This window comes from Ambystoma mexicanum, chromosome 3p (assembly GCF_040938575.1).
Source record: "Ambystoma mexicanum isolate Mex_15411 chromosome 3p, UKY_AmexF1_1, whole genome shotgun sequence".
Classification (NCBI taxonomy): domain Eukaryota; kingdom Metazoa; phylum Chordata; class Amphibia; order Caudata; family Ambystomatidae; genus Ambystoma; species Ambystoma mexicanum.
Genome location: NC_090925.1, coordinates 588,066,345 through 588,090,717, shown reverse-complemented (window position 1 = coordinate 588,090,717; position 24,373 = coordinate 588,066,345). Strand labels below are relative to the sequence as shown.

At 46.4% G+C, this 24,373-nt stretch overlaps 1 protein-coding gene across 4 annotated transcripts in view; it reads left to right on the top strand.

Annotated features, from left to right (window-relative positions):
- SERINC3 (serine incorporator 3) overlaps nucleotides 1-24,373 on the top strand; it is a 967,471-nt gene that overhangs the window by 140,378 nt on the left and 802,720 nt on the right. For all 4 annotated transcript variants that reach the window (XM_069651326.1, XM_069651327.1, XM_069651323.1 and 1 more), the window contains exons 3-4: nucleotides 13,887-14,080; nucleotides 22,393-22,472. In XM_069651326.1, the coding sequence (XP_069507427.1) occupies nucleotides 13,887-14,080; nucleotides 22,393-22,472 (274 nt within the window). The remainder of the gene's footprint in view (nucleotides 1-13,886; nucleotides 14,081-22,392; nucleotides 22,473-24,373) is intronic.

Genomic DNA, 24,373 nt, shown 5'->3' with positions numbered 1-24,373 from the left:
ACATCTCACTGGATCACTCTGTTATTCTATAGCAAGTGCGTGCTTCACAATATCACAGTTCGCACATCGTTCTCCTCTGCCGGGCACACACGCCAGTTTCACAATTATCTCAGTCAGGTTCACACTTTTCACATTTTACAATTTCTACAACGTGTCAAGGACTTTCAATTGTACATGGGGTTTGGCTTCTCCCTTGTATGACCACCTTGACACCTTCTCTATGGCCTCTTGGTACTTGTAATTTCAATGGGCTTCATTACACGGTAGGCGGTAACCATGGCGCTATTAGCGCCATGGTTGCCGCCGGTATTTTACCGTGTCCGCCTTGGTGGATGGCGGAATTACCGCCCTACTCCAAGGTGAGCGGGGGCGGTAATTCCCCATTCACCAAGGCACTTCCCCATTCCCATTTTTGCCCTCATAGGGCTCAATGGGAATGGGGAAGGCGCTAATTACGGTACCGCAAATTGCGGTACCGTAATTAGCACCAAGGTCCTTTAGGGGGCCCGTTCCTTAATAGCTGGTAAAACCAGCCGTTAAGGTTGGGTCCCGCAAAGGGACCTCATAGTAAGGGGGTAAGGGTTTACCGGTGCCCTTACCGGTACCGGTAAACCCTTACCTCCTACTGTGTAATGAGGCCTAATATCTTTTAGCTCAATACTTTCTTTGTTCAGGCGAGGGGTACCAGCCATAGACCTTTGAATGAGCGCCCACGTGTCTCCGGACCACTCGTTCTCTTGTACCAAGTTCGTTCACAAAAGACCTCTGTATCTTAATCTTCTTAATGTTGCCACTGCAACCTTGAGCCTAACACAGTCCGGCCCACTATCCGGTTCTTCCGACTCAACGGCTGTGCTGAACTCATTGGCATTTCTTTTGCCGCTGGAGTCCAGGATGGTACCACAATGGCAACCGCATCTCCCAGCCCTGGCTACCAGTGCGGGAGGGTTCCATGTACCGCTGACATCCGGCACACCATTCGCCAGCTGCAATTCACGGTCTTATGTTTCCTCTGTCGGAGGCTTTGCAGTTCTGGCTTGAAAAGGGCAAGGGCGACTCCCTCCTTGATGTCCTTTCTGGTCTCGCTGCCTTTCTCCTCCGTTCGAACTGCCGTCCTGGAATAGCTGCTTTCTTGTGCATTGGGCCTTGCTCAGAGTGTGCTATTGTGCTCTGCCTTTTATCCCAGTGGGGAAGGGAATTGGCAGTCAGGTGTGTGTAATTGTCAGCAATTGCCTGACGCTGCCTGACCCATGTGTTGGGACATGTTAGGTAAACGGCTCTGGTATTAGTCTGTTGCCGCTCACAGTGTGAGAAAGTGTTTGTGTTGGAAAGGGGGGGGTAGAGTTTCTAAGTATCGTACTGGGCAGAATGGGGAAAAGGTGTCATAAGGAAGGGGCTACCGTGGCTCACCCTTCGGTGTCCAACTTCTGGATGACAGATACTCGGTGACTCGCGGGTGAGACACCTTCAGATTTCTCACACCTCACAGATGGTATCTCCCTACCATTATGTCCCTCCTTCCTCTCTTTTAACATAATATTATCCCCTACTATTGCCTTTCAATAGTAAATCAATGATCTCTCCCTCTCCTGCACAACAGCATTCTCCTTCTCTTTCCAGGTGGGACACCCTTACTTTCCTCTCTAGGATGATACCCACTCTCTGCTCCCAAACGGTCTACATCACCACAAAGCCAGGACCTCCCGCCTGCTGTGCATTAGCACATCTACTATTCCTTCCCTCTTTAACCACCAAAACCTTTCTCACCATCAAGATGACTTCCATCTCTCTATGCTTCTCCTTGCTCACCACACCCCAATGTCTCCTCATTCAAGCTCTCGGCAGTCTGGCAAATTGACTGTATGACAAAGTTAAGTTTATGTTGCGAAGTAAAAGGAGAATACTAGTCGCATTAGCATAGCACTGTCTGACAACCATTCTAGCAACATAGGCCTGCAAAAACCCATATCAAAGTAAGTATTGGCAACGTGAATGCTGGCAAACTAAAGACTTGCATCCATTAAGGATATCCAATCAAGGTTCAGAATAAAACGAGTATCAGTGAGCTGAGTGTTGGCTGGGAAAGGGTGAGGGTGGGGGAAGAAGGTGGGCAGGGGAAGCAGCAGTTAAGCAGGGTGAGGAAAAGAGGATGGCGAATCAGCTTTCTCTCAACCCGGGCTTGGAGAAAACTAATTGGCTACCGCATACGCTGAGGGTGCCGATTGACCAAGGTTGAGAAACACATGTCATATATTGGCAGTGTTGTTTTAAGTGTCAATGTGATGTTAATTGATGAAATGTTGTAAAGCCCACATCTGGAGCCGCAGATACAGAAAGGTATATCATGGTTCTATTTATTTCCAGTCCCTTACTGATATCATTAAAGCTTTGATTTTGACATGTTGGCTTTGGAAGTAGGTAAAAGTTCTGGTGATGCAATACCGTAGCTTCACTTAGTTAATCATGGACACGATTGGAATTTGTATCCCATAGCAGGATTACGGCTCAACGTATTGTTATGCCAGCAATGTTCTGACCTGTAATGATGTAAAGAAATATGAAGGTTTTGACCGGCTTTTCTTTATTGTGAACGCGGAGCCGTCATTTTGATCATGTTTAAAAAAAAAAAAAAATATTTGAGCAGCTTGACAACAGAAGTAAACAAAGGCCTATGAACAAGACGATGAAATACCTCTCACCTAGTATCTATGCAGCTGAATCATTTCCTCTTTCTAAAGCACTCGCCTCACATTCTTGCCCTACTAAATCATTGTAGGAATAAAAACAGGTAGAGGGGTGATTGAGACGCTTGTGTCCTTTTTAAAATTCACTGCTCCCCAACAAAGAGAGTTTTGCAGCAGGAATTCACAAATTGAGGTCCTGCAAATGAGAGAGTGCAATCATAGGAGCTTTGGAAATGCCCTTTTACCGTGGGCTAGAGAAAGCTTGTAACACAGGTAGAACTGCCTCAGTGAGGCCAACCCGGGATACACTCCTGATGACAGACCGGTCCATCCTGCCTCCTGCAGTGTTGACGGGCAAGGCACATGCCTACATTCCTACGAGGCGATCTGTTGCATACCAAAGTGGTGATGCATGCTACTGAGGTGAATAATTGTGTTTGTATGCAATGTGACGATTGGAGACTTTAATTTAAATTTATCTGCGATCTTAGGAAGTTGCACCTGCCGACCTACTCCAGTAGCAGCCCCATATCATTAGCTGCAGCATTCACATTGTCTGTGGTGGTAGCAGTGCACACATCTTTCACTTCAGCTGACCTCTTGCACCTTATAACCAATCCTGACAGTACCAAGATGCTCTGCTTTAGCTGCCACCTTCTGGTGTAAGCACTTTTTTTTTAATTCTACTTTATTGACATTTTCAGGTATCATAAAATACAATACAGCCAAATAAAAAAACAAATACCAAACGTGAAACAACCACTTAACAACTGCCCCATATATCCTCCATGTGTGTCCTCCACCCCCTGCTGCACCCGCCCCAATGCATGCTAACGGCTCCACCTGACCCAGGTTAAACCAAAGATATTGAGGTCTGTCTCGTCCCCTTCACACGAACCCCTGATTTTCTCTCATTCCCTTTTACAGTAGGCCGTCCTTCCTTCTGCTAAATATATATTACATTCTGCACACCGCTATCTCTCGCTCTCCTACAGGCCCCCAGAGCCTGATTCGCTCTCACATAGGTATATACCTGGTCCCATATTCGGCTCATTCCGTCTCGAATTTTGCTCCTCTCTCGTGTATTGCCGCTGTGATCCTTACCATCACATATATGTTCTTACCACGTTCATCCTTTTCTTCTTACGTGGGAGCAATAGTCTTTTCCAATGCATCGCTAAACATGCTCTCCCCGACAACAACATAAAGTGAGGCAAGTGCGGCAGACTGGTATATTCCCCCTCACTACCTTCCAGACCAAACAAAACCAGTAATGGCGTCTTTGTTCTGTAGACCCCTTACAACTCTTTAATCCACCTAAGCACCTCGTCCCAGTAAATTAGAACCCTCTCACACCCCACCACATGTGCCAATATTCGGCATGCTCTCTGCATTCATGCCAGCAAAAGGTGAACATCCTGGAACGGTGGTCTGGGTCATACTGCCATCTTTGGAGAAATTTATCATGTGAGGTTTATACTGGCATGGAATCGAAAACCTGTATCCCTTGCAACACGTTCTATGCCATAACGTATCATCCAGTTCCAGACCCAGTTCCCTTTGCCACTTGCTCCGGAGCTTCCCCGTACTTCCCCTGCCAGCTTCCAACAAGGCCCCATGTAGGGAAGAGGTCAGACCTTTCATTTCCACACTCAAGTCCAGGACCTTCTCCAAGGGGGTTAGCTTTCTTTGCACCAGTTCCCACCAGGGCTCAGCCGTGACTACCCCTTTCAACTACAGCTATGAGAACACCAAAAATTTCCCTATTCCCAGCTTCCTCTCCAAATCCACCAATGAAAAGAACTGCCCATCGATGTTCCTCCCCAGCATAGTCAGGTGTAACGCTCACCTGATTCCCGCAGAGGCGCCGGTCTTGACTGGGTGAATGCCGTATCTTCAAAGGTGATGTGTAGCACACGGTTGGCTCTTTGGGCTGGACCTCTGTGCACTGTATGTCTGACTTGAAGAGTAAGATGTCTGCAGATAGAAAATATGGGATTAATGAACTGGGGTTATTGGGTGCCTCTCTCCTCTTCCCTTTCTCTTCTCCTGTAGAACCCCAAAGGTTAACGCCCTCACCTTAGGTAAGTGAACGCCGAGCTCTCCATCTGCCTCGGGGCAGGGTGCCGTAACCAGTTTCTTCACTGGATAAGGGTGCAGGCCTCTTGACCTCAGAGGACTGCTGTCCGTCGTTAACTGCATGAACGGTAAGTTCTGGGCACTTCAAATGTCTTAAAAGTCTTTTGTAATGATATCTCTTGTTTTGCAGGGTTCCGGCGATGGCGGATGGCGGGCTGATGAGAGTTGAGGATCGAACCCGCGTGAGGAATAGAAGCGCCTGGAAGCACGTAAGTAAGCGCTTGTAGCCTGCTTCACGATGCGCACTAACTGTCCCTTTTATCTTGCAGGTACAAGTTCGGAGCTTTAGAGAAGCTGAAGGGTGCTGGAATACCCACTGGATTCGGCGTGGGAAGGAGTAATGGCACGTGAGTAATAAAGTTGCCCAATGTCTTTAAACGCACCTTCTTTTGTCTTTCAGATGCGGGATGCAGCGCCGAAGGCCTCCGGAGCGTGCGAAGAGCTGGTAAGCTTTTGTCTTTCAGATGCCGGAATGCAGTGCGAAGACCTCCGGGGCATGCGAAGAGTAGGTAAGCCTTTGTCTTTCAGATGCCAGAATGCAGCGCGAGGCGTTGGTGACAGCCGATAGACCAGGTAAGAGATGCGCTGCCACTGAAGACCGTAGTGCTAACCTGTTCTTTCTTTGTCTTTACAGGTGCTGCTGAAGACTGGATTCCAGGATGGTAAGCCTTTGTTCCCTTAGGCCCAGGATCAGAAGCAGAAGACACGATGAGCGTTCTGCTGCAGAGAATGCAGAATAGCGCAAAGCAAGATTCATCCATCGGGTGTGGTTTAAATAGCCTCCTGTAGTGCTTAGGTGTCTCCTTCCACAGCCACGCCTAGGTAAGAAAAGAGTTCCTGCTTTCCAGAAGAGTTCCAGTGTTCTGAACCTAGGGAGTGGCTCCTGCCCCACCCAACAGGAAAAGTAGTCCCAAACAGAAGAGGATCAGGGGTTCAACTGGCAGGTAAGTAAGCAGCATGGTCTGCTGCAGGTAAGTCCACCCAAGCATTATGAGCCCGGCGCTTCCAGCGCTGGGACTGGGCATCTTTATGAGCCTGGTGCCACTGGCGCCAGGACAGGGTCCAAAAGGTCCCAATTGGGACTGGCTGGCACTCGGAACCGGGGTTATGGGTCTGCTTCCAAGGGAGTCGGGCAAGTCCTGATCTTTTGGAAGCAGAGATCATGACATCAGGCTCTGTCTATCCTCTATCCCCATTTCGTCCAATGGAAACAAAATGGATTTCCCTGTGTTAATTTTAAAACCTGAAAGGGCCCATACCTTTGCACTATCTCACCCACTGCTGGGTTCGGGGACATTGGATTCCTTAGGTGTAGCAAAATGTTGTCCGCGTATAAACCCAGTTTATATTCTGCACCTCCCACGAGAATACCCTCCACTGGGGGGTCATCTCGTAGTGTCTGTGCTAGCGGTTCCAAGAAGAGAGCAAAAAGAATCGGTGAAAGGGGACAGCCCTGTCTCGTACCCTGACCAAACCCAAACCATCATGAAAAATGTCCATTGACAGACACACAGGCCACCAGGTTTGTGGTGAAAACCCAAAAAACCCCACAGAAACTTGGGTCCAAGTTCAAAGTTAACAAGAGTTGCCTTAAAGAAGTCCCAATTACTCTGTTGAAAGCCTTTTCTGCATTGACAGATAAAAAAGCATGGGGTCACCCTGGCCCCTTGTTGGGACCCCTGAATCAAATGCAGTGACTTACGCATCGTTCCGTCCCTCTCTACCCCTTATGAAACCCACTTGGTCTGAATGCACTAGTCGTGGGTGGCCATTGGGTCAAGTCTCAATGCCAGAACCCGAGCAAATAGTTTTGCATCATCGCTGAGGAGTGATATCGGATGATACGAACCACGGACCCGTGGGTCTCTGGCCTCTTTGTGCATCACCGAAATAAGAGTCTGCACATAGGTCTTCAGGGCCCTACTGGTTTCCAGGATGAGTTTCCACCACACCCCTTGTTGACTTCTCAAGCATGCCCCCGGGACCCTCCAACCCCAATATCCTATCTGTCAGCACGCTGGCCACGCAGTCACGCTGCCAACAGGGCATCCGCCTTGTCCCCCTTTTCATAATATTCTAGTTTCAGGAACTGGAGTTTTCAAATTAATGTTGTAGAGGAGGACCCAAATAAAGCCAGCACTCCCATCGCCCATTTTGAAGTACCAGGAACATTCATACCAAAATATGTGACGTATGACGAGCAAATAAACCAGCAGAGAGCCGCAGTAGGGCTCTGCCCAGTGCCTATCAGGAGAACAACACCTGTTGAAATACCAGTACCTAGAAAACCATGGACAGTAAGGTATCCATTGAGAAAACCCTACCAGCAAATAAGACAAAATAAAGATAGCCTAAACACTGTTCCGGAAGAAACCCAAAAGGCCTTAATTGTAGACGAATGGTGACGTCACAAGGGCCCGGACTAATGTGCAGAACCAGAAAATGACACAGAGACGAAACGCCATAAATAAGGATATTGTGGACCTAGAAAGAGAGGCGATGTTGAAATACAAAGAAGCTTGAACTGTAGAGCAGGATGAAGTCTTTGAACCAGCTTACATATGCTTGAAACTGCAAGAAAGCCAAGAAAACAGTGCAGCTTGCTATGCTTAGTAGAAGATAGACCGCGGCAAGCGGCACCTATACATATTTACCTCAACGAAGCACATTATATAAGTGCAAGTCCACTTTACACAAAAGCAGAATCAACTCAGGTTACTAGAGGCCAAACAGGACAAGATTCGTATTCCAGCTAAAACGAGAAGAGATGGCTGAATCAAAACTTAGCAGATGCAACTTGCGCCAGGAAAGAGCCATAGTCAGACCAATTGAAGGAGCGAACAGTAGCTTCGCAGAATTGAAACTTAAGAACAGAATTTCCCATCTTTGGAAGGTTGAGATAAGGAGGCGTAGGCAGGTGGCAAGCCGAATAAGAACTGAATGCGCAAATTGAGGGAAACTAGGCAGATTCACGGTGTGAGTAGCATGTGACCAACCAAGCAAGAAGAGGCATGCGTTCACACCTATGCTTGGCAGCCGCCAGATATCTCATAACTTTTCCTTACAAGAAGATAGTTTCGAGGCCAACCACAGCCAACTAATTGACACATAGCCACTAAAGTAATGATTGATTGAAGGCAGGCCGGGTGAATCACGGGGCACCCTGCACCTGGCTGACCATTCTGCGTGCTGCTAAGTAAAGTAGAGATTTATGCATGGGGTTGAAGCCAACCCAATCACAATGGACCAAATAATCTAGGGTCCTAAAGATAGTAGAACCAATGGGACGTCGTACTCTTAGTGACGTCTACAAGAGTCATGTTAGAAGGAAGGGTTTAGATGCCCACCTGATAGTTTATCCAATCCCCTCACTCCATTACCATATACAGATATAGTACCTATATTAAAGTTACCTTTTCCAAACCAATAGAATTGCATGTTAACTTTTATGTGTTACACGTCAATTATGACTAGTTTTGAGTATACATGTTCTTGTTTTGAATGAAGTTCAGGGAGTCGAAGCGAGACGGACTATCGCATCACTGTCGATTTCCATGACTCCCCGTTTTTTGTACTTGTCATTAAACAGACTCCCTTTCCCAAACCATTGAGTTGTCCTTATTGATTGGTGTTGGAATAGAAAACCTGCACCCCCATCCATCTCAGAGGTGCAGCTATCTTAAAGTACTCTGGAGCAAACCCCGACTCTATGGGCCGGCCGGGTGTCTTCCCCAGTACAACGTGTCTTCCTCCAGCAAACCGAGTTCCTCTCTCTTACCCCTGACTTCCTCTATCCATTCCCCGCTCCCTCCTCTGTTTCCTGTATCCGCCTTTCCAAAGCCCCTATTTCCGTCTGCAACTTGTTCTCCAGCAAGGTCCTCTCTATCTTCCTGCGCACCCCTTCTCTAATCAGCAGGCCCCTCCATGTCCCCTTCCCCACATCCCTCACTGTGCCCTGATCCACCTGCCCGGGCCATTCAAAACAAAGTCGTCCCGTATTGCCCCCTATAATTCCTCGCGAAAGACAAGCTCCTTCCACAGGGACTCGTTGCATCTTCATATCGAGTTATTGGGGCCTAAGTCTGACCGAGAGTGTCCTGCTAATGACGGACAACACAGTGGCCAGGCATTACCTCAACAAGAGAGGGGGTGAGGGGTCACTGCCTCTGTGCAGAGAGGCAATGCAGCTCTGGTTTTGGGCACTGCAAGAAGGAATCTCTCTGTCGGCAGTTCACCTGGCGAGAGAAGAAAACACAGCGGCAGACGCTCTGAGCAGGCAGAGCACAGTCTCCCACGAGTGGGAGTTAGCTCAGGAAGTCCTTCAAGAGATCTTCATCCTTTGGGGAACCCCACAAGTAGATCTGTTCGCGACCAGTGTCAACCAAAAGTACGAACAGTTATGCTCCAGCTAATTTCCTCCGAGAGGAGCTCTAATAGGCGCGTTAGTAGTGGACTGGGAATTTCCACTTCTGCATACATTTCCACCGATCCCCTTTATTCCTCACATACTCAGGAGGCTAAGAAAATTTCAGAAATCCATGATCCCGATTGTCCCAGACTGGGCCAGGAAGACGTGGTACCCGGAACGTCTGGAAAGGTCTATCTGCCTTCAAATTTATCTTCCACAAAGATAGGACCTTCTCTCGCAATAGAGGGGTCACATTCTTCATCCAGAGATCGGGACCCTCAATCTCCACGCATGGATTCTGAGATGTTGAGGTACAAAGATTGGGACCTTCTGGAAGATGTCATGGAGGTGTTGCTTTCGGCCAGAAGGCCAGCAACAAAATCTTTATACCGCTGCCTTTGGAACACATTTTTCAGCTGGTCTAGAGATAAAGGAATTGATTAATTTCCTTGTGACACGCCATTGGTTATGTTTTTTCTACTACATTTAACCCATCAAGGGCTACAGGTTGCTACAGCCAAGGGCTATCTGGCGGCGCTGTCCATTGTCAAGCGCTCTCTGGAACAAGGTTCCTACTTCAAGGTTCCTATAGTCATCCAATTTCTGAAAGGATTGACCAACATCTTCCCACCGGTTCCTTTTATTGTTCTGGGATCTTAACCTAGTTTTAAGCTTCCTGATGAGTTCTCCATTTGAGCATTTTCTACCAAAAATAGTGTCAGAATTTCATCTGACACAAAAGATTGTCTTCCGGCTTCTACCCTCTTCCTCATCCATCTAAAGAGGAATAGAGATGAAACAGGCTTAACCCTAGAAGAGCCTTGAGCTTTTATATCAACAGGGTTTCTGAGATAAGAGTGGACAACCAACTATTTGTTGGCTATGCTGTCCACAGAATGGGACAAGAGGTCACTAAACAAACGCCTTCTCTGTGGATCATACTATGTATATCCTAATGTTACAACCTGGCCGGGAAAGAGGTTCCCGAAGGTCTAAGGGCCCACTTGACCAGAGGTGTAGCCACTTATTCAGCCCGCCAAAGAGAGATACCTCTGCAAGACATCTGCAGTGCTGCCACCTGGTCTTCTGTGCATACATCTGCAAGATATTACTGTTTAGATTCCATTTCGGGCCGTGAATCCAGATTTGCAAAGGCTGTGTTACACAGCATAAACCAAAATTAAATAAAATTCAAACTCTTCTTTCCCACCTCCTGCAACACACTGCTATGGGAGAATATCAAGGATGAGGAATTTGTGGGAGGACACAATCCATTTGAAGAAAAAATTACTTACCCCTGGTAATGTTCTTTCGACTGGATGTTTGTCCCACGTATTCCTCATCGTCCTCCCATCCATCCTGTTGGGAAGGCATGGTATCACAAGAACAACACTGACACAAAGGATACAATTTGTAAAAACCTCTATTGAAAAAGGTTCGGTCGGAGAAACTCCTAATTTGCCCTATAACTAAGATGGGAGTATTCTCCACCATCAAACGATAAACAAAACAGTCCTAGTGCAGTCCGTCCAATCAAAATGGCCTATGCTAACAAAACCTAATCACTGCCTTATCTCTTTTACAAAAAGTGTAAAAAGGAGAAATGTATGCAGAGGAAAAATCAGTGTTCTTAAGAATAAAGGTAGTTGAACCTCTCTCCTCCTCATGTTAATTTATTTTTAAATGTTTTTATTGGCATTCTGTATTGACAGAGAGCAGTTGAACATGGATGCATAACAACATCCGGAGTGTCACGAAATTGCCTAATAAACAATGCAAAACAATAACAGGAAACAAACAATAACTTGACTGTCCCGCCTCCCACCACCATGCGGGTTCTTGCTGGCCCCACTTCGGGTCCCGCTCCAGACACCATCTAGTTGTCCCTTAGAGTCGCAGTGTCAGGGTGGTTGTGGGTGTAGTTTTTAAATCTGTTTCGTGTCAACAGTCCATGACGAGGGATGCGCTCAAGGGGGCTTGAAGTCCGTCGAAAAGATCATATCTCTCAGGAGGGCCTTCCAGGATTCCATTGTTGCACTCACATCTTCGCCTCCCCGGTTGTTCTCCTCCTCCCAGGCTTTGGTTTCAGCACTGGTCCATCTCTCCATTTCCCTGATCCAAGGTTCATATCTGGGGCCTCCAGGAGATTTCCACGCCATTGCTATCGTTCTCTTCGTTAGGATGCACGCCATGTTCATTAGTTTCACTATGTGCTTAATTTTACTCAGTCTGGGATATGTGCCCAGGAGGCACTCCTTAGGCGTCCACTCATACCTTTCCAATCCGGCCCCCCTGCAGGTCCTTTCGACAGCGGACCAGAGTTTCTTGGTTTTGGGGCAGGTCCAAAACATGTGGATTAGGTATGCATGCTCGCTGGTGCACCACGGGCACACTGGTAGGGTTCTCTCCTCCTCATGTTAAACCTCACGGAATAAGGCTGTCCTTGTAGGCAGGATGATACACTCTGGCTCGGTTTCTAACACTCTTAAGCATTTTCACACCGTGGATTGAGGCCCGCCTGACCTTCCACGTTAAAGTCTCTTTCCAAAGTCGCATTCCCAACGTAAAGTTCACAAAGGTCCCCTTCTGCCAGGCTCAGATCTCAGTACACAGTTAACTTGTGTCCCCCTCTGTTAGGCTCAGACCTCTCACATCACAGTTCAACACAAACTTGCCTGGGGTCCCTTCCCCAAGCCTATTGTACTTCGGGTCTCCCTTAATCGGGTTCATTCCCCTTTCAGACGTTGAAGACCTTCAAATGTGCGTGGCTCTCTTTACAGACCACCACAGGACCACTTTGACTCACTGCTCATGTTTTACTCTTGCTTAATTCACTTTGAAGTTGTAAAGCAAACAAACACCAATGTACCTTTCACTGAGACTTTCGAATAGGCTACTTCCTTTCGCCGGACCACTCCGTTACTTAGTATCTCTGATCCCCCTGCTGCTTTTACTTCAAAGTTTATTCACAGGTCTGCCTTTCTTTGCATCTCATCCACACATGTGCAGCCTTCACGTGTGATATAATGTTGCTACTTCATTCACATTAACACACACCGGTCTCTCAGGTCGCTTGCCAACCCACTGTGTGCTTCCTTCTTCTTTTGCCATTTCCAATATCATGAGTCAAGGTTAGTACCACAGGCTTGGCCTCGCCTCCCCAACTCTGCCGTTCACCCGGTAGGGTCGCTGGCGTCCTTGGAACACAATGGAATCTTCACTTGTGGGATCTGGCCTTTTCCACGTGTCTTTCGTGGACTGTCAGGGCAACACACTCCAGTAGGGGTTTTCAGCCCGCTGCGCTTGTCCCTTGGTCTGTTACTCGGCTCCAGTAGGTGTGCCTTTGTCCCAGAAGTTCTTTGAAAATCCTACAAAATAGGATGGGGTAGATGAACAAAAAAGGGGGGAATACTGTGTCTAACCATCGGCTGTCTCACCCCTACTCCACCAAGACCCCCCACCCAGGTGATCCTCCTGTACGGGTCCACCCCCAGGATCTGGATCCAAAGACGATGGCCATGCCCTGGCCTCATGAGAGCACGATCCCCAGGGACGAGCAGGTGAGACACCCTTTGGTTTCTCACATTCCCCTCTGTCAAGAAGGAGTTCCCGTGGTTTACACCTTCCTCTCTGTTAATGCTCAAGTATTCTCATCTTCGAGACTGCTCTGCTGGTGAGAGGAAAACACAAACTAAGGCAACGGGCCAGGTGCATGCCATATATTCCAGCGTCAACGTCATACTCGAGGAGGACGGAGGCTCCCAAGGGACACAAGGTCAATGACGGCGCACAGATCAAAGAGGAGGAATACGTGGGAGGAACATGTAGTCGAAAGAACATTACCACAGGCAAGTAACTTGTTCTGCTTGGGAAAACCCCTGATCTAATGTTGCCACAAATGCTAAGGGTAATTGGATTTTCACCCACTCCATTTAAAATCCCTGGTCTTTTTAATCCTCCTAAATAGTTGATTTAATTCTGATAACTGTACTGTGCTAGTGACCTTACCACTACCTTCTGTTTGTGAATGTAAGAACATGGTAAGTGGGTGGATGAATTCTATGTTGATTTTATTTTTAGCTGCAGATCATCCACACTTCCCCTGCAGGCAGCACACTACCAGAGCACTCAGCAGCCATCCAGCTTCATTGGAATTCGTTTTCACTCTTTGTTAAGGGGAGGAGCTAGGAGGAAGCTGCGTGACAGCAATGCTGAAGAGTTATTGTGTAATGATGTTCCACTAGTGGCTTATGTTATAATTCTCTTACTTTGCCCAAGATATCAGAATTCTCCTGATATAATAAATGAAAGTATAGGAGATCATACAACTATTAAAGGGCTTCTTTTGTGTAAAATTTCATTTTAAAGCAATAGTATCTTTTTGTAAGAGCGGTTTCACTCCATCCTCCCTGGTGCAGCGTTCAAAAACAGATGTGAAGTAAGTAAATTCGACTGAGAATACTGGGAACATATTTTGCTTTCCTGTTAACTGTGGCATGTTATTTTTTTTCGTCTGGCCTATTTAGTTTCATCTTTCATCATAGGACCTTTCTGCTCTTGTAACTGACCAGTTACCAGTCATGCCCATTTTTGTTTTAATAGAGTACTGAGTCATTTTATAAATTAGTTCTACTAATTGGAATCATTTATTACAGATCCCTGGATTTTGTGAAGATGGACTTGGCACCAGTTTACCACATGTGGACGGATACGTAAACTGCGATATCCTGGTTGGATACAAAGCTGTCTATCGAATTAGCTTTGCCATGTCTGTATTCTTCTTTCTCTTTGCTGTATTGATGATAAATGTAAAAAGCAGCAAAGATCCCCGCGCTCCAGTGCACAATGGGTAGGTGTGATGGATATTTGGACATTTCACTTCATTGCAATGTATACATTGTGTGCTTTCCCTCATAAATAGCATTTCCAACATTTTGTTTACATTAGTGGTTCTAACGGCAATAGTAATCGCCATATATAGTTCAGTTGCTTTTCTATTCCATACAGAATGACGCAAGTCTGTAATGATCATTTAAGTGAAAAAAGTAATACAGTTCCAAGAAGTCTTCCTAAAATCATAGAGCAGTGTTGGGATGGAGACTTTGTGCAGAATTCCCCACAGCGCGTCTCTTACGTGAGTTAAGCAGAAATAGTTACTGTCTTGCTTCCATGGAGATGTTCTCGAAAATCATGGCGAAGAAGTGCAACACGCTCGATTAAGCCTGCAGTTTATGGCGTAATATTTTGGATTTAGTTCTGGATTTTTTGTTTTTTGTGTCATGACTGAGATTGTTCTGTTTGCTCAGAGGCCATATAATTGGAAACTAGTACCCAGAGGGACCTTTTTCTGTGGGTCCAGATAATCTTTTCATGTGTAACAATCGTCTATGATTAGGGAGAGCAAGGTTGCATTTGGGTTTCCATTGTTGGTGCTGTGTTCTTCCAGAGGTCTGGCTGTGAACGATTATATCATTGTGTTTTAGATCATGTCCTGATTAATGGACCAGTATGGTGGCCCTTTTTCCTGTGTACAGAATATTGGCAATGTTGTGAGAAACCAAAGGGTCTCTCACTTGCTTGTCCCCTGGGATCTCTCTCTCAGGTGGCCAGGGCATGGCCATCGCCTTTGGATCCAGACCCTGGGGGTGGACCAGTGCGGGAGGATCTCCTGGGTGGGGGGTCTTTGGGAGTGGGGGTGAGGCAACTGATGGTGAGATGCGGTATTCCCCCTTTCCCGTGCCCATACCCCATCCTATTTTATAGGATTCTCCAGTGTCCCAACTTGCCCCCCCTCCTTTCTACACAAACACTGGGCCGAGGAAGAGGGTGACTGAGAGTAAAGAGTCTAACACTTGCATATCTCATTGGACATGTCCCGTTAATCAGGTCGGGCAAAGTCAGGCACTTGACCTTAATCACATACATCTGATACCCATTAGCTCCCCCCACACGGAAAAAGGCAGAACATAGAGACACACTCTGGGCAAGGTGAGACCCAAGAAGAAGCACGTCTTCTGGGACAAAGGCGAACCCACTGGAGCTGGACGACCGATCGAGGGACCAGAGAAAAGGGTAGGGAATCCTTGATGTTCCCTGCAGGAGGTTGTTGCCTCTGGGAACCGTGAAGGAGACGCGGATAAAGCCAAATCCCAGACAAGAAGAAGCCTGCATTGTGGTTCAAGGACACCAGTATCCCTCCCGGGTGAACAACAGAGTTGGTGAGGCGAGGCCAAGCCTGTGGTATAAACCTTGACTGAATCAAAGCCGCAGACACAAGAAAGGAATGCACACAAACGGTTAGTTAGCGAAAGACATGAAAGGCCGGTTTGTGTCAAGGAAATTTTGAAGCTGCATCAGTGTATCTCACCATTGAAGGTTGCATGCATGTTGATGAGACGTGAAAGAAAGCAAACCAGTAATGAACTTTTAAGTTAGCGATAAGTGTGAAGCCAGTAATACAGAGTAGCGGAGTGTTCCGGCGAAAGGAAATAGCCCACTCGAAAGTCTCTGCGAAATATTTGATGTCTTGTTATAAAGCGGTAAAGTGAACAAACTTTGAAATGCGCAATGGTCAAGATTAACCCAGACGAAAGGGGAAGTCAAAAGGTGATTGCTTTAAGAGGAAGATTTCTTTGAACTTTTCTGATTGCGGTATGAAACTACCAAGAGACATTGGGGCAAATAAGATTAGGGAGAGCTGAAGTGAAAGTCGAAAGTGGTCCTGCGGATGTCCATGGTAAAAAGCCTCGCACATTTGAAAGTCTTCAACATCAGTGAACGGTCCGAGCCCGACTGAGGGAGACCGGAAACATGAAATAAGCTAGGGGAAGGTAACCCCTGCAAGTGCAGTTATTACGAGGTTGAGCCCGGCTGAGGGAGATCTACGTTTAATCAGGTACTTCCATTATTTGATGGTAGAGACTACGCCCATCATAGCTATAGGGCAACATAGGCGTTTTTCCAAACCCCAAGATTCTAATAATGGTTTTGAAACTTGTAACTGTTGTGTCAGTGTCATACTTGTGATACCCTGCCTCCCTTACAATGTACACATACATGAATCAATAGCATTGAACATATAAATATTGGACACTCATAAGATTCAGTAATCTCTTGAATAAGAGCTGTTACCTTTAGCAAAATCATTAGTACTGATTGTACGGACCATAGGCAGATAAGGTTGAATGGCTCAGTGAAAGTACTGGCGTGTTAGCTTTAGGTTGCACACACAGCTACAGATCAGTAGTAATTTATTAATCACTAATATGGCAAACCTGTAGGGGGCAGAAAATGTGCTTTAGAGCATGCAAGAGAAAAGGGAGTAAAGCTAGGATATGGTGGAGGGAACGGGAACGGGTGTGAAGAAGTTTGAGAGTAATGGTGAGCTGGTAGCAGAACATTCAGAAAAGGAATTGGGAACGACTGTGCTGTTTCCTCTAAAGACTGAGTAACCTTCTTTGTAACCAAGATCAGAGAGAATAGAGCTGCAAAACCTTTGGGCCTGCATGGCAGAGCAGTGACCTCGTAGGCATTGTTTTTCTTAGCCTAGGGTAGCAAGAGACATAGAGCTGGACAATTAAATGTTGTGGAACCTTGATGCGGAAATGTAGATAGTGGTATCAATGTCTGTTGGTAGGGTGGAGGAATTTGAAGATGACGCAGGACAAGGCTAAAAATCTTTAGTGTTTGTTAAGACTGATTTCTGAACTCTGGCCTGGTGGGCAGAGGTTCAGAAGGCCAGCCTAGTTTCTTGGAATAGGATAACCTTCTGGACGAGCCAGACCAATCAAGGTAGCTATGGCGGCGGTCGAGACTAGGTCTCAGGAGGGGTGAGGGTGACTGAAAGACCGAGCAAAGGACACTTACAAATTACTCCCAGTCAGCTGTGTATATATATATTAAAAATACAAATACATTTATTTCAAGGCCTTTGAACACACACATTAAATCAGAGTAATACTTTTAAGCCAACACAATCCTATCTAAATACATATATACAAGACCAATTGAGTCTAAAGGGTTAATGCAACAAATGGGTCCATAACCTAAAAGGGGAAGGAAACAGTCAGTGCAAATAGTCTTTAGTCCCTTCTGCAACGAACCCACTCCTAACTATAAGAGGCAGTCCAATCCCAGAAGAGTCGAGCCTATTGCTCAAACGTACTTGCAATGCTGGCGCACGCAGTAATGCAGATGGGCAAAACTGGGTCTCTTCAAGGGTCTGTAGCAGCTCAGGAAGGTGGGTGAGGTGATGAAGAATAGGTTCTCACTATTCGAGGAGGGCCTCCACTTGAGGGCAGAGTCAGTTCCAAGAGTTGAGAATAGGTCGCTAGTACTTGGACTAGATACTTGGATCTGAGTTCTGTTGTAAAGTGAGTGCGCCCGAACCAGAGTTTACTCGGTTGCCGTGTCGCCCAGCCATGGTGACGAACTTTGCAAGTTCATTGCAGTGGTGGTCCTCTGTGCCCTGAAGCCTGCTACAGCGGAACTGGCCTGATCTATCCACCGGGAGTGGAGAAATCGCCACTGTCCCATAGGGGAATCAACACTGTAACTTCGTCATGGAAAGCCGCAGAGCTGCGAGATTGACGCATTTGAACCTGCAACCGAAGTGGACACGACTGCCGAAGTTTGGTCTGGAGTGCGCCGGGGTCGGTGAGTAATCGCAACCCTAACCGGTGGCCCTAGCACATCCATCCATTTTTATGCATGAGGACCCCTCTCCTTTCCACTGCTAGTGCGAACTAGCATTCTTCAACCCAAAAGGCATCGCCCTGAACTGGTAAAGGCCCTCTGTTGTTGAGAAAGCTGTCTTCTCCTTGGCATGTTCTACAAGGGCCAATATTGCCAATAGCCTGCAGTGAGGGCAAATGTGCTGAGGTATTTGGAGGCACCCAAAGTATCCACCAGCTCATCTGTTCTAGGCAAGGGGTGTGCATCTGTCCTGGTGGCAGCATTCAGAGCCATGTAATCCACACAGGACCTCAACTCAGAGGTGCCTGCCTTGGGAACCAAAACCACAAGGCTGGACCAAGGACTACTAGAGGGTTCAATCACCCCAAGATCCAAAAATGTTTTGACCTCTGTCTTAATGTAAGATCCTACTTTATCTGACATCCTGTATCCCCTACTTTTGGTAGGTGCACTGTCTCCTGTGTCAACGTCATGTTTGCACCAAGGTGTCAAACTTGGAGACTGTGAGAACAAGGGGGAAAATTGCCTCAGCTTACTTTTCACCTCAGCTTGCTGATGAGAAGTCGGGCGAGGGGCCACTTGGACACCCTCAATGGAGCTATCTGAAGGACTTCCCTGGAACAGGTCAGGGAGAGGTTCTGACGACGACTCCTCAACATCTGAAGCCAGCAGCGGTGTAGCGATTTCAACTCTTGGGATGAAAGCCTTCAGTCTATTCACATGGAACAATTTTGGAGCCTGACCAGCCCTTCCAAGGTCCACTAAATAGTTGACCTCACCCAGTGACTCCATCACTGTGTAAGGGCCTGACTATTTGTCCTTTAAAGCTCTAGGCCTTATAGGATTCATGATCAGGACTTATTGACCAGGTGTGAAATTGATGAGGGTAGCCTTCTGGTCATATCAGTGTTTCACCAGGGCTTGTCCTGCCTTCAATTTTTCACTAGCCAGACCCATCAGGACTACCTTCCTTTTTCTGAGCCCTAGCACATAGTCTACTACATTAGTAGTTACTGGGGGAGTAGGCATCTCGCACCCCTTCTTGACTATGGCTAAGGGTGTCCTTACAGGGTGACCAAACAGAAGCTTGAAGGGGCTGAAGCCAACACCCTCTTGTGGTACCTCTCTGTAGGCAAACAGTAAGCATGGTAACAGAAGATCCCATTTTCTTCTTTGGGGTTCTTCCAGAGCCCCAATCATGTTTTTTAAGGTCCTGTTAAACCTTTCAACTACACCATTGGTCTGTGGGTGGTATGTGGATAAAAAATTATAGGTGACGCCACATTCCTTCCACATGGCCTGCATATACTTTGACATGAAGTTGCTGCCCCTATCAGACACAACTTCTTCTTTTGGGAAGCCAACCCTAGTAAATATGGCAAGTAAAGCTTTTGCAACTGACTTGGCAGTCACGGTCTTCAATGGGATGGCCTCACGATACATGGTGGCATGGTCGGCCAGCACCAGGATAAACCTATTGCCTGAGGATGTTTGGGGATCAAGGGGACCAACAATGTCAATCCCTACCCTCTCAAATGGTACCCCAACAACTGGGAGTGGTACCAATGGAGCTTGGATTGTTGTGCCACTCTTAGCAGATAACTGGCAGGTGGCAAAACTACTGCAGTGACTGACTTTCTACTTGCACCCCAAACTTGGGACAGTAGAAATGCATGGATAACCTTTGCTTGGTTCTCTTGATACCAAGGTGACCAGCAAGGGGCACTTCATGCGCTAGCTGCAGGAGAAACGGTCTTACAGCAAGGGGAACCACCAACCTCCTATGGTCTCCATCTGTAGACTCTGTAGGCTCACTGTAGAGGAGTCCACCTTCCCAATAAATCCTATGCTTCCCAGGAGGCTCACCCTCAAGCTGGGAGCAGGCCTATCCCCTTAGGTCTTCCAGAGATGGGCACTCACGTTGGCCCTTACTGAACTCAACCCTATCAGGACCACCTTCCACTAACACAATTTGTAGTTCAGGATGATCATGGGGATTGAGAATTTCAGGCAACACCTCTTCCTCGTCAGGTTCAGATGTTTGACCAACTACCTCCACCTCGTGGTAGATGAGTTTGGGGGAATGTTTTTCTTCCCTCTGTTACTTTTTCTGACTCCTTTAGCCTTGGGTTTCCCCTTTGGTTTGGGCTGGGCATTGGACTTGGCCAAGGCAGCCCTTGTTTTTGACCATGTGCAGGGTCTTTCTGCTGTGTCTCCCACAGGCCCTAAAGCTCTGAGATCATTCCCCAGCAAGACCTTTCCTGGGACATCTCTCTGAATGCTCACTGGAATCCTGATCACTGAACCATTTATATTAAGATTTACAGCCATACCTGGGAACTTGAGAGGTGGGCCATCAGCTAACTTAGTGGAGGACAGAGTAGCTCTGGCAACTTCCTCTGGGTCTACCAAGGTAGAATCGATCACAGTTCTGCTGCACCCACTATCCCTAAGGGCAGGAGTATCTACTCCATTGATCAGCACACTGTCCTTAAAGTAGTGCTTGGTATTATCAGGAATCCTAGCATAAGCCTCTGAGACCTTAGGCCCCCAGGAACCCAGGGAAACTAAAACTACCTCAGAATCTATCCCACTGGGGGAGGAATCTGAGGAGAAGGATGCCCCTGTAATCTCTTCTTCCTCATAGGAGGAGAAAGCCAGATTAGCAGAGTGGACCCCCTAGGTTTTGACCTTACATCTTGGGTCCCCCTTCACATGGTCACTTGCTCCACAAGTCACACAAGATCCACTGGGTCTTGTGACATAGGGAGGCTTACTGTAACCGGAGTTCTGTTTTGGAGGATAACCTCTACTACCCTGTGTGTTCTCTTGTGACTTACCCTTAGATTTCTTTTTGTGGCTCTTTTGGGAGGATGTTTTATCAGATCCCCCACCCTCTTTATCTTTGGACTTTTTCTCCTCCTGCTTACTAGGATGAGTCTTGTCCTTATGGGACACTCTATGTGACACCCACAAATCTACTGCAATGGCCAGCTTCTTAGGACCTAACTCCTTTGTATCTGCCAAATACTGCTTAGGCTCAGGTGAACTAGATGCAAAAAAATGTTCAAGCATGACAAGACATATCATACCCTCAAAGTTGGAGACCTTATAGCCATCAACCCAGCCAGTCAAGTTCTTTAAATAATCAGTCACATATGACACCCAAGTACTTCCTTCTTTCTTTTTGGACTCTCTAAACCTCTTCAAGTATTGGGCAGGAGTCTTCCCAAACTTTAAGATGAGAATTTGCTTTAACATTGCAAAATCTACTATTTCAACTTTTGACATTTCCATAATAGCACTGCAGCCAGAATGGGGTAGTCTGCTGAGCAACCATGCAATCTTATCAGCATTTACAACCTCTTGAACTTCACATGCATACTCAAATGCATTCAACCAGTCCATAATGTAATTCTTCTCATCATACACACTGAGCAGATCTTTAGGAAATCTTGGTTCAGAGGAGGGCCCAGACCCATGTCATTGGATCCATTTGAAACTTGAAGCTTGGCCAGTTCAACTGGTGATCCCTGTCCGTCTGTTTTTCTGCCTGCTCTATCTTCAGCTTAGCCATGTGGAATTCAAGCTCCTTCTGCCTAAACAGCAGCTCTTGCTTCTTGAATTCTAGCATGGCTTCAGCATCAGCACTTGCAGAGGAAACATTGGACATTACTTTACCCAGATCCTCATGGGCACCATGAAGGAGGGCAGCGACAGAACTGTCAGTTCTGCCAGTGGGAGCAGCCCCACCTCCTTCTGCACCTTCATCAGAAGCTATGGGACCGAGTTGCAACACTTGCTATTCCATGACTCTCTGGATCATTTCCAATTTTGTACCTTGAGCAGGTAAACCCCTCTCAGTAGACATCTTTCTCAATGTTTCTGATCTAGAAGCATTTAAGGTTATAAAGGTACTTGTTTCACTGTGTCCTGGGTGGGTAGGAATAACTTGAAATGCCTTCACTAGTGTGCAACACTGGATACCTTCAGTCCTACCCCACAGGCGGACATGGAAACACCGGCACCATTACAGCATTACACAAAGTCTCCCAGTACTGACTGTCTTAAGGGCATGTCTGTTTCCACATAAAAAGTTAGCGAAAAGCCCAGGGGAGTGCAGCAGAAGGCTGTGCTCCCCTGGTAAAGTCAGACGATGGTGTTCAGAAATCAGCAAAACGTTGGGGGGGTACACAACTGGAGGGAAAATTACACATGAAATGGAAATCTTTCCTAACAGTGTTCTTTTAGTTATCGTAAGATGTGATTGTAAGACCTAATTTGAAAATAATTTCCCCCTAAGAGCAATACCCCAACTTCAACTTTAAACCTAAACTGGACAAAGTGGCTGTCCAACTGATTTAGGTTTATGACGGATGGTGCTAATATTTAAATGAACATGTACATATTCAAACTGTAATAGTAATAACGTGCATAACATTTCTTTGTTCTGCATTTTTTTAATAGGTTTTGGTTCTTCAAAATAGCAATCATCATTGGCATCATGGTTGGAGCCTTCTACATTCCAGAGGGACCTTTTACAAGAGGTATTGTGTGCATTGCTTATTTGAGAAAATATGATCATTTTCTAGCGCGTGGTGCACTGCCTGTAACCAGTGTCAGCAACGTAACTGACAGGAGAATGATCCTCTCATTAGCTACAGAGAATCCCACCCTGTAGCAATGCTGCTGGCTTGGGCATAAGCAAGAGAGTTGCTAAACATCTTACCCAAAAATGCCCCCTTGACTCATATTTTAATAACAATGATTGACCTTTGTGTGCCTTATTAATGTTAGGACTAGTGTTCAGAGTCTGGCTGGATCAAAGGTAGTCCCAAGTACAAAGCAAAAAGGGACCCAAATTCAGAACCTGCAGTTGTGACATTTCACAAGCTTTTTTAGCATTACCCGTGAATGCATTATTGGTGAGAAATGAGTATGAAATTGTGCCTTTACAGCACACTGGGTCAATAAAATTGGTTAAGACTACTAGTAGCACATTCGTTTAAGTGGCCCACAGTATTCCAAAAACTGTCTGACACTGGTCTCTCAGGCTGGCTCTTAGGGCATTGTCCTACGGCAGGGCTCTGAAACCTTTGGCTCTCCAAGTGTTGTGGACTCCAACTGCCATCATGCCTAGCCAGCATAGTGACTTGTGAAGGACAAAGGGAGTAGTAGTCCAAAACATCTGGAGAGCTGCACATTGACCACACACCCCCCCCCGTCTGTGGGCAAGTGCAAGCTTGCTCATTGTTGGTTAGCTGGATCTATGATATTTCCCTGCATGGGGCATTTGACCACATTCTTTACACCATTTTTATGCAGGGCAGCCTCCCTGTCCCCACTTCTATCGCCCTCCAACGCTCAGTCTCCTCTTTGCTATACTCTGTAAGCCACCACCACCAACCCCCTCTAAAAAGCAGGAAATAAATTGGTGAAATGTCCTGCAGCCAAACCTGAGGAAGCAGCTTGAGGAACAAGGAAGGATAACTTTTAGCCAACTATTTCTCTCCATGTTTTAACTACAGCCACAATGCTATCAAAACTCATGATAACCAACCAGAATATTGCCAGATGCCATATATTTTTCTAGGCTTTTTAAGGTTTATTATAGGTCCTCTATTTTAGCTACTACCCTAAAATATCTAATTTAGGCAGAGCCTCATTTTACATTGTAATGCTGGGTATATTTTTCATTTTGAAAAACTCTTTCCATTGCTCTGAAATATTTGCATTAAGAACATAGCAAAAATACATCTTTACGAATCACAGAGTTTTAAATGTAAACATTGTATGATAAGCGTTAGGGCAGAATTCAATTTGTGATGTTTGCATGTTTGCCTTCTTTTTACCGCCTTCCTTGTTCTTTAGTTTACTTTTGTGGCCAGAGAGACTGGACTGCTAATGAAATTGCCCTGTCACAGCAAGTCCTTTTGTGATGTGCTTCCCTAGTACTCCATATGGCTACCATGGCAGGGGTGCCTTTTAGTACCACCGTTGTGGACCCAGGGCGAGACCATCAGTCTACAAGTATGTTATGGAGTAGGCTGGTGGTAGCTGTGATGCAGGAATTAGCTTTGACTTCACCAGGGGTGCTGTTGTTTTTTGCTGCATTAATAGCCCAAATTCATCCGTATGGTAGCCTCTTTGGGACATCCTTTCATCAGTGGAAACAATAAGGCAGTCCTAAAATGGCAGTTGCAATGATGATGGATGATGCTGAGTCCATCCCAGCACCCTCTACATTGGTTTAAATTTGGTTATCCTTGGTGATTAATGCATGTCTTTCTGACCAAGGCATAGCCGATACACAGCCTGTGTTGGGGGCCATGGGTTTGTCTGCCAAAACCTGCCTGGTGTGTAATTGGCCTAATCCTACCCCTGAGCGAATGTGATTATCAAGGCGAGACCCTGTTAATTCCCCATAGTCTTATCTGAGTTGCTGAGT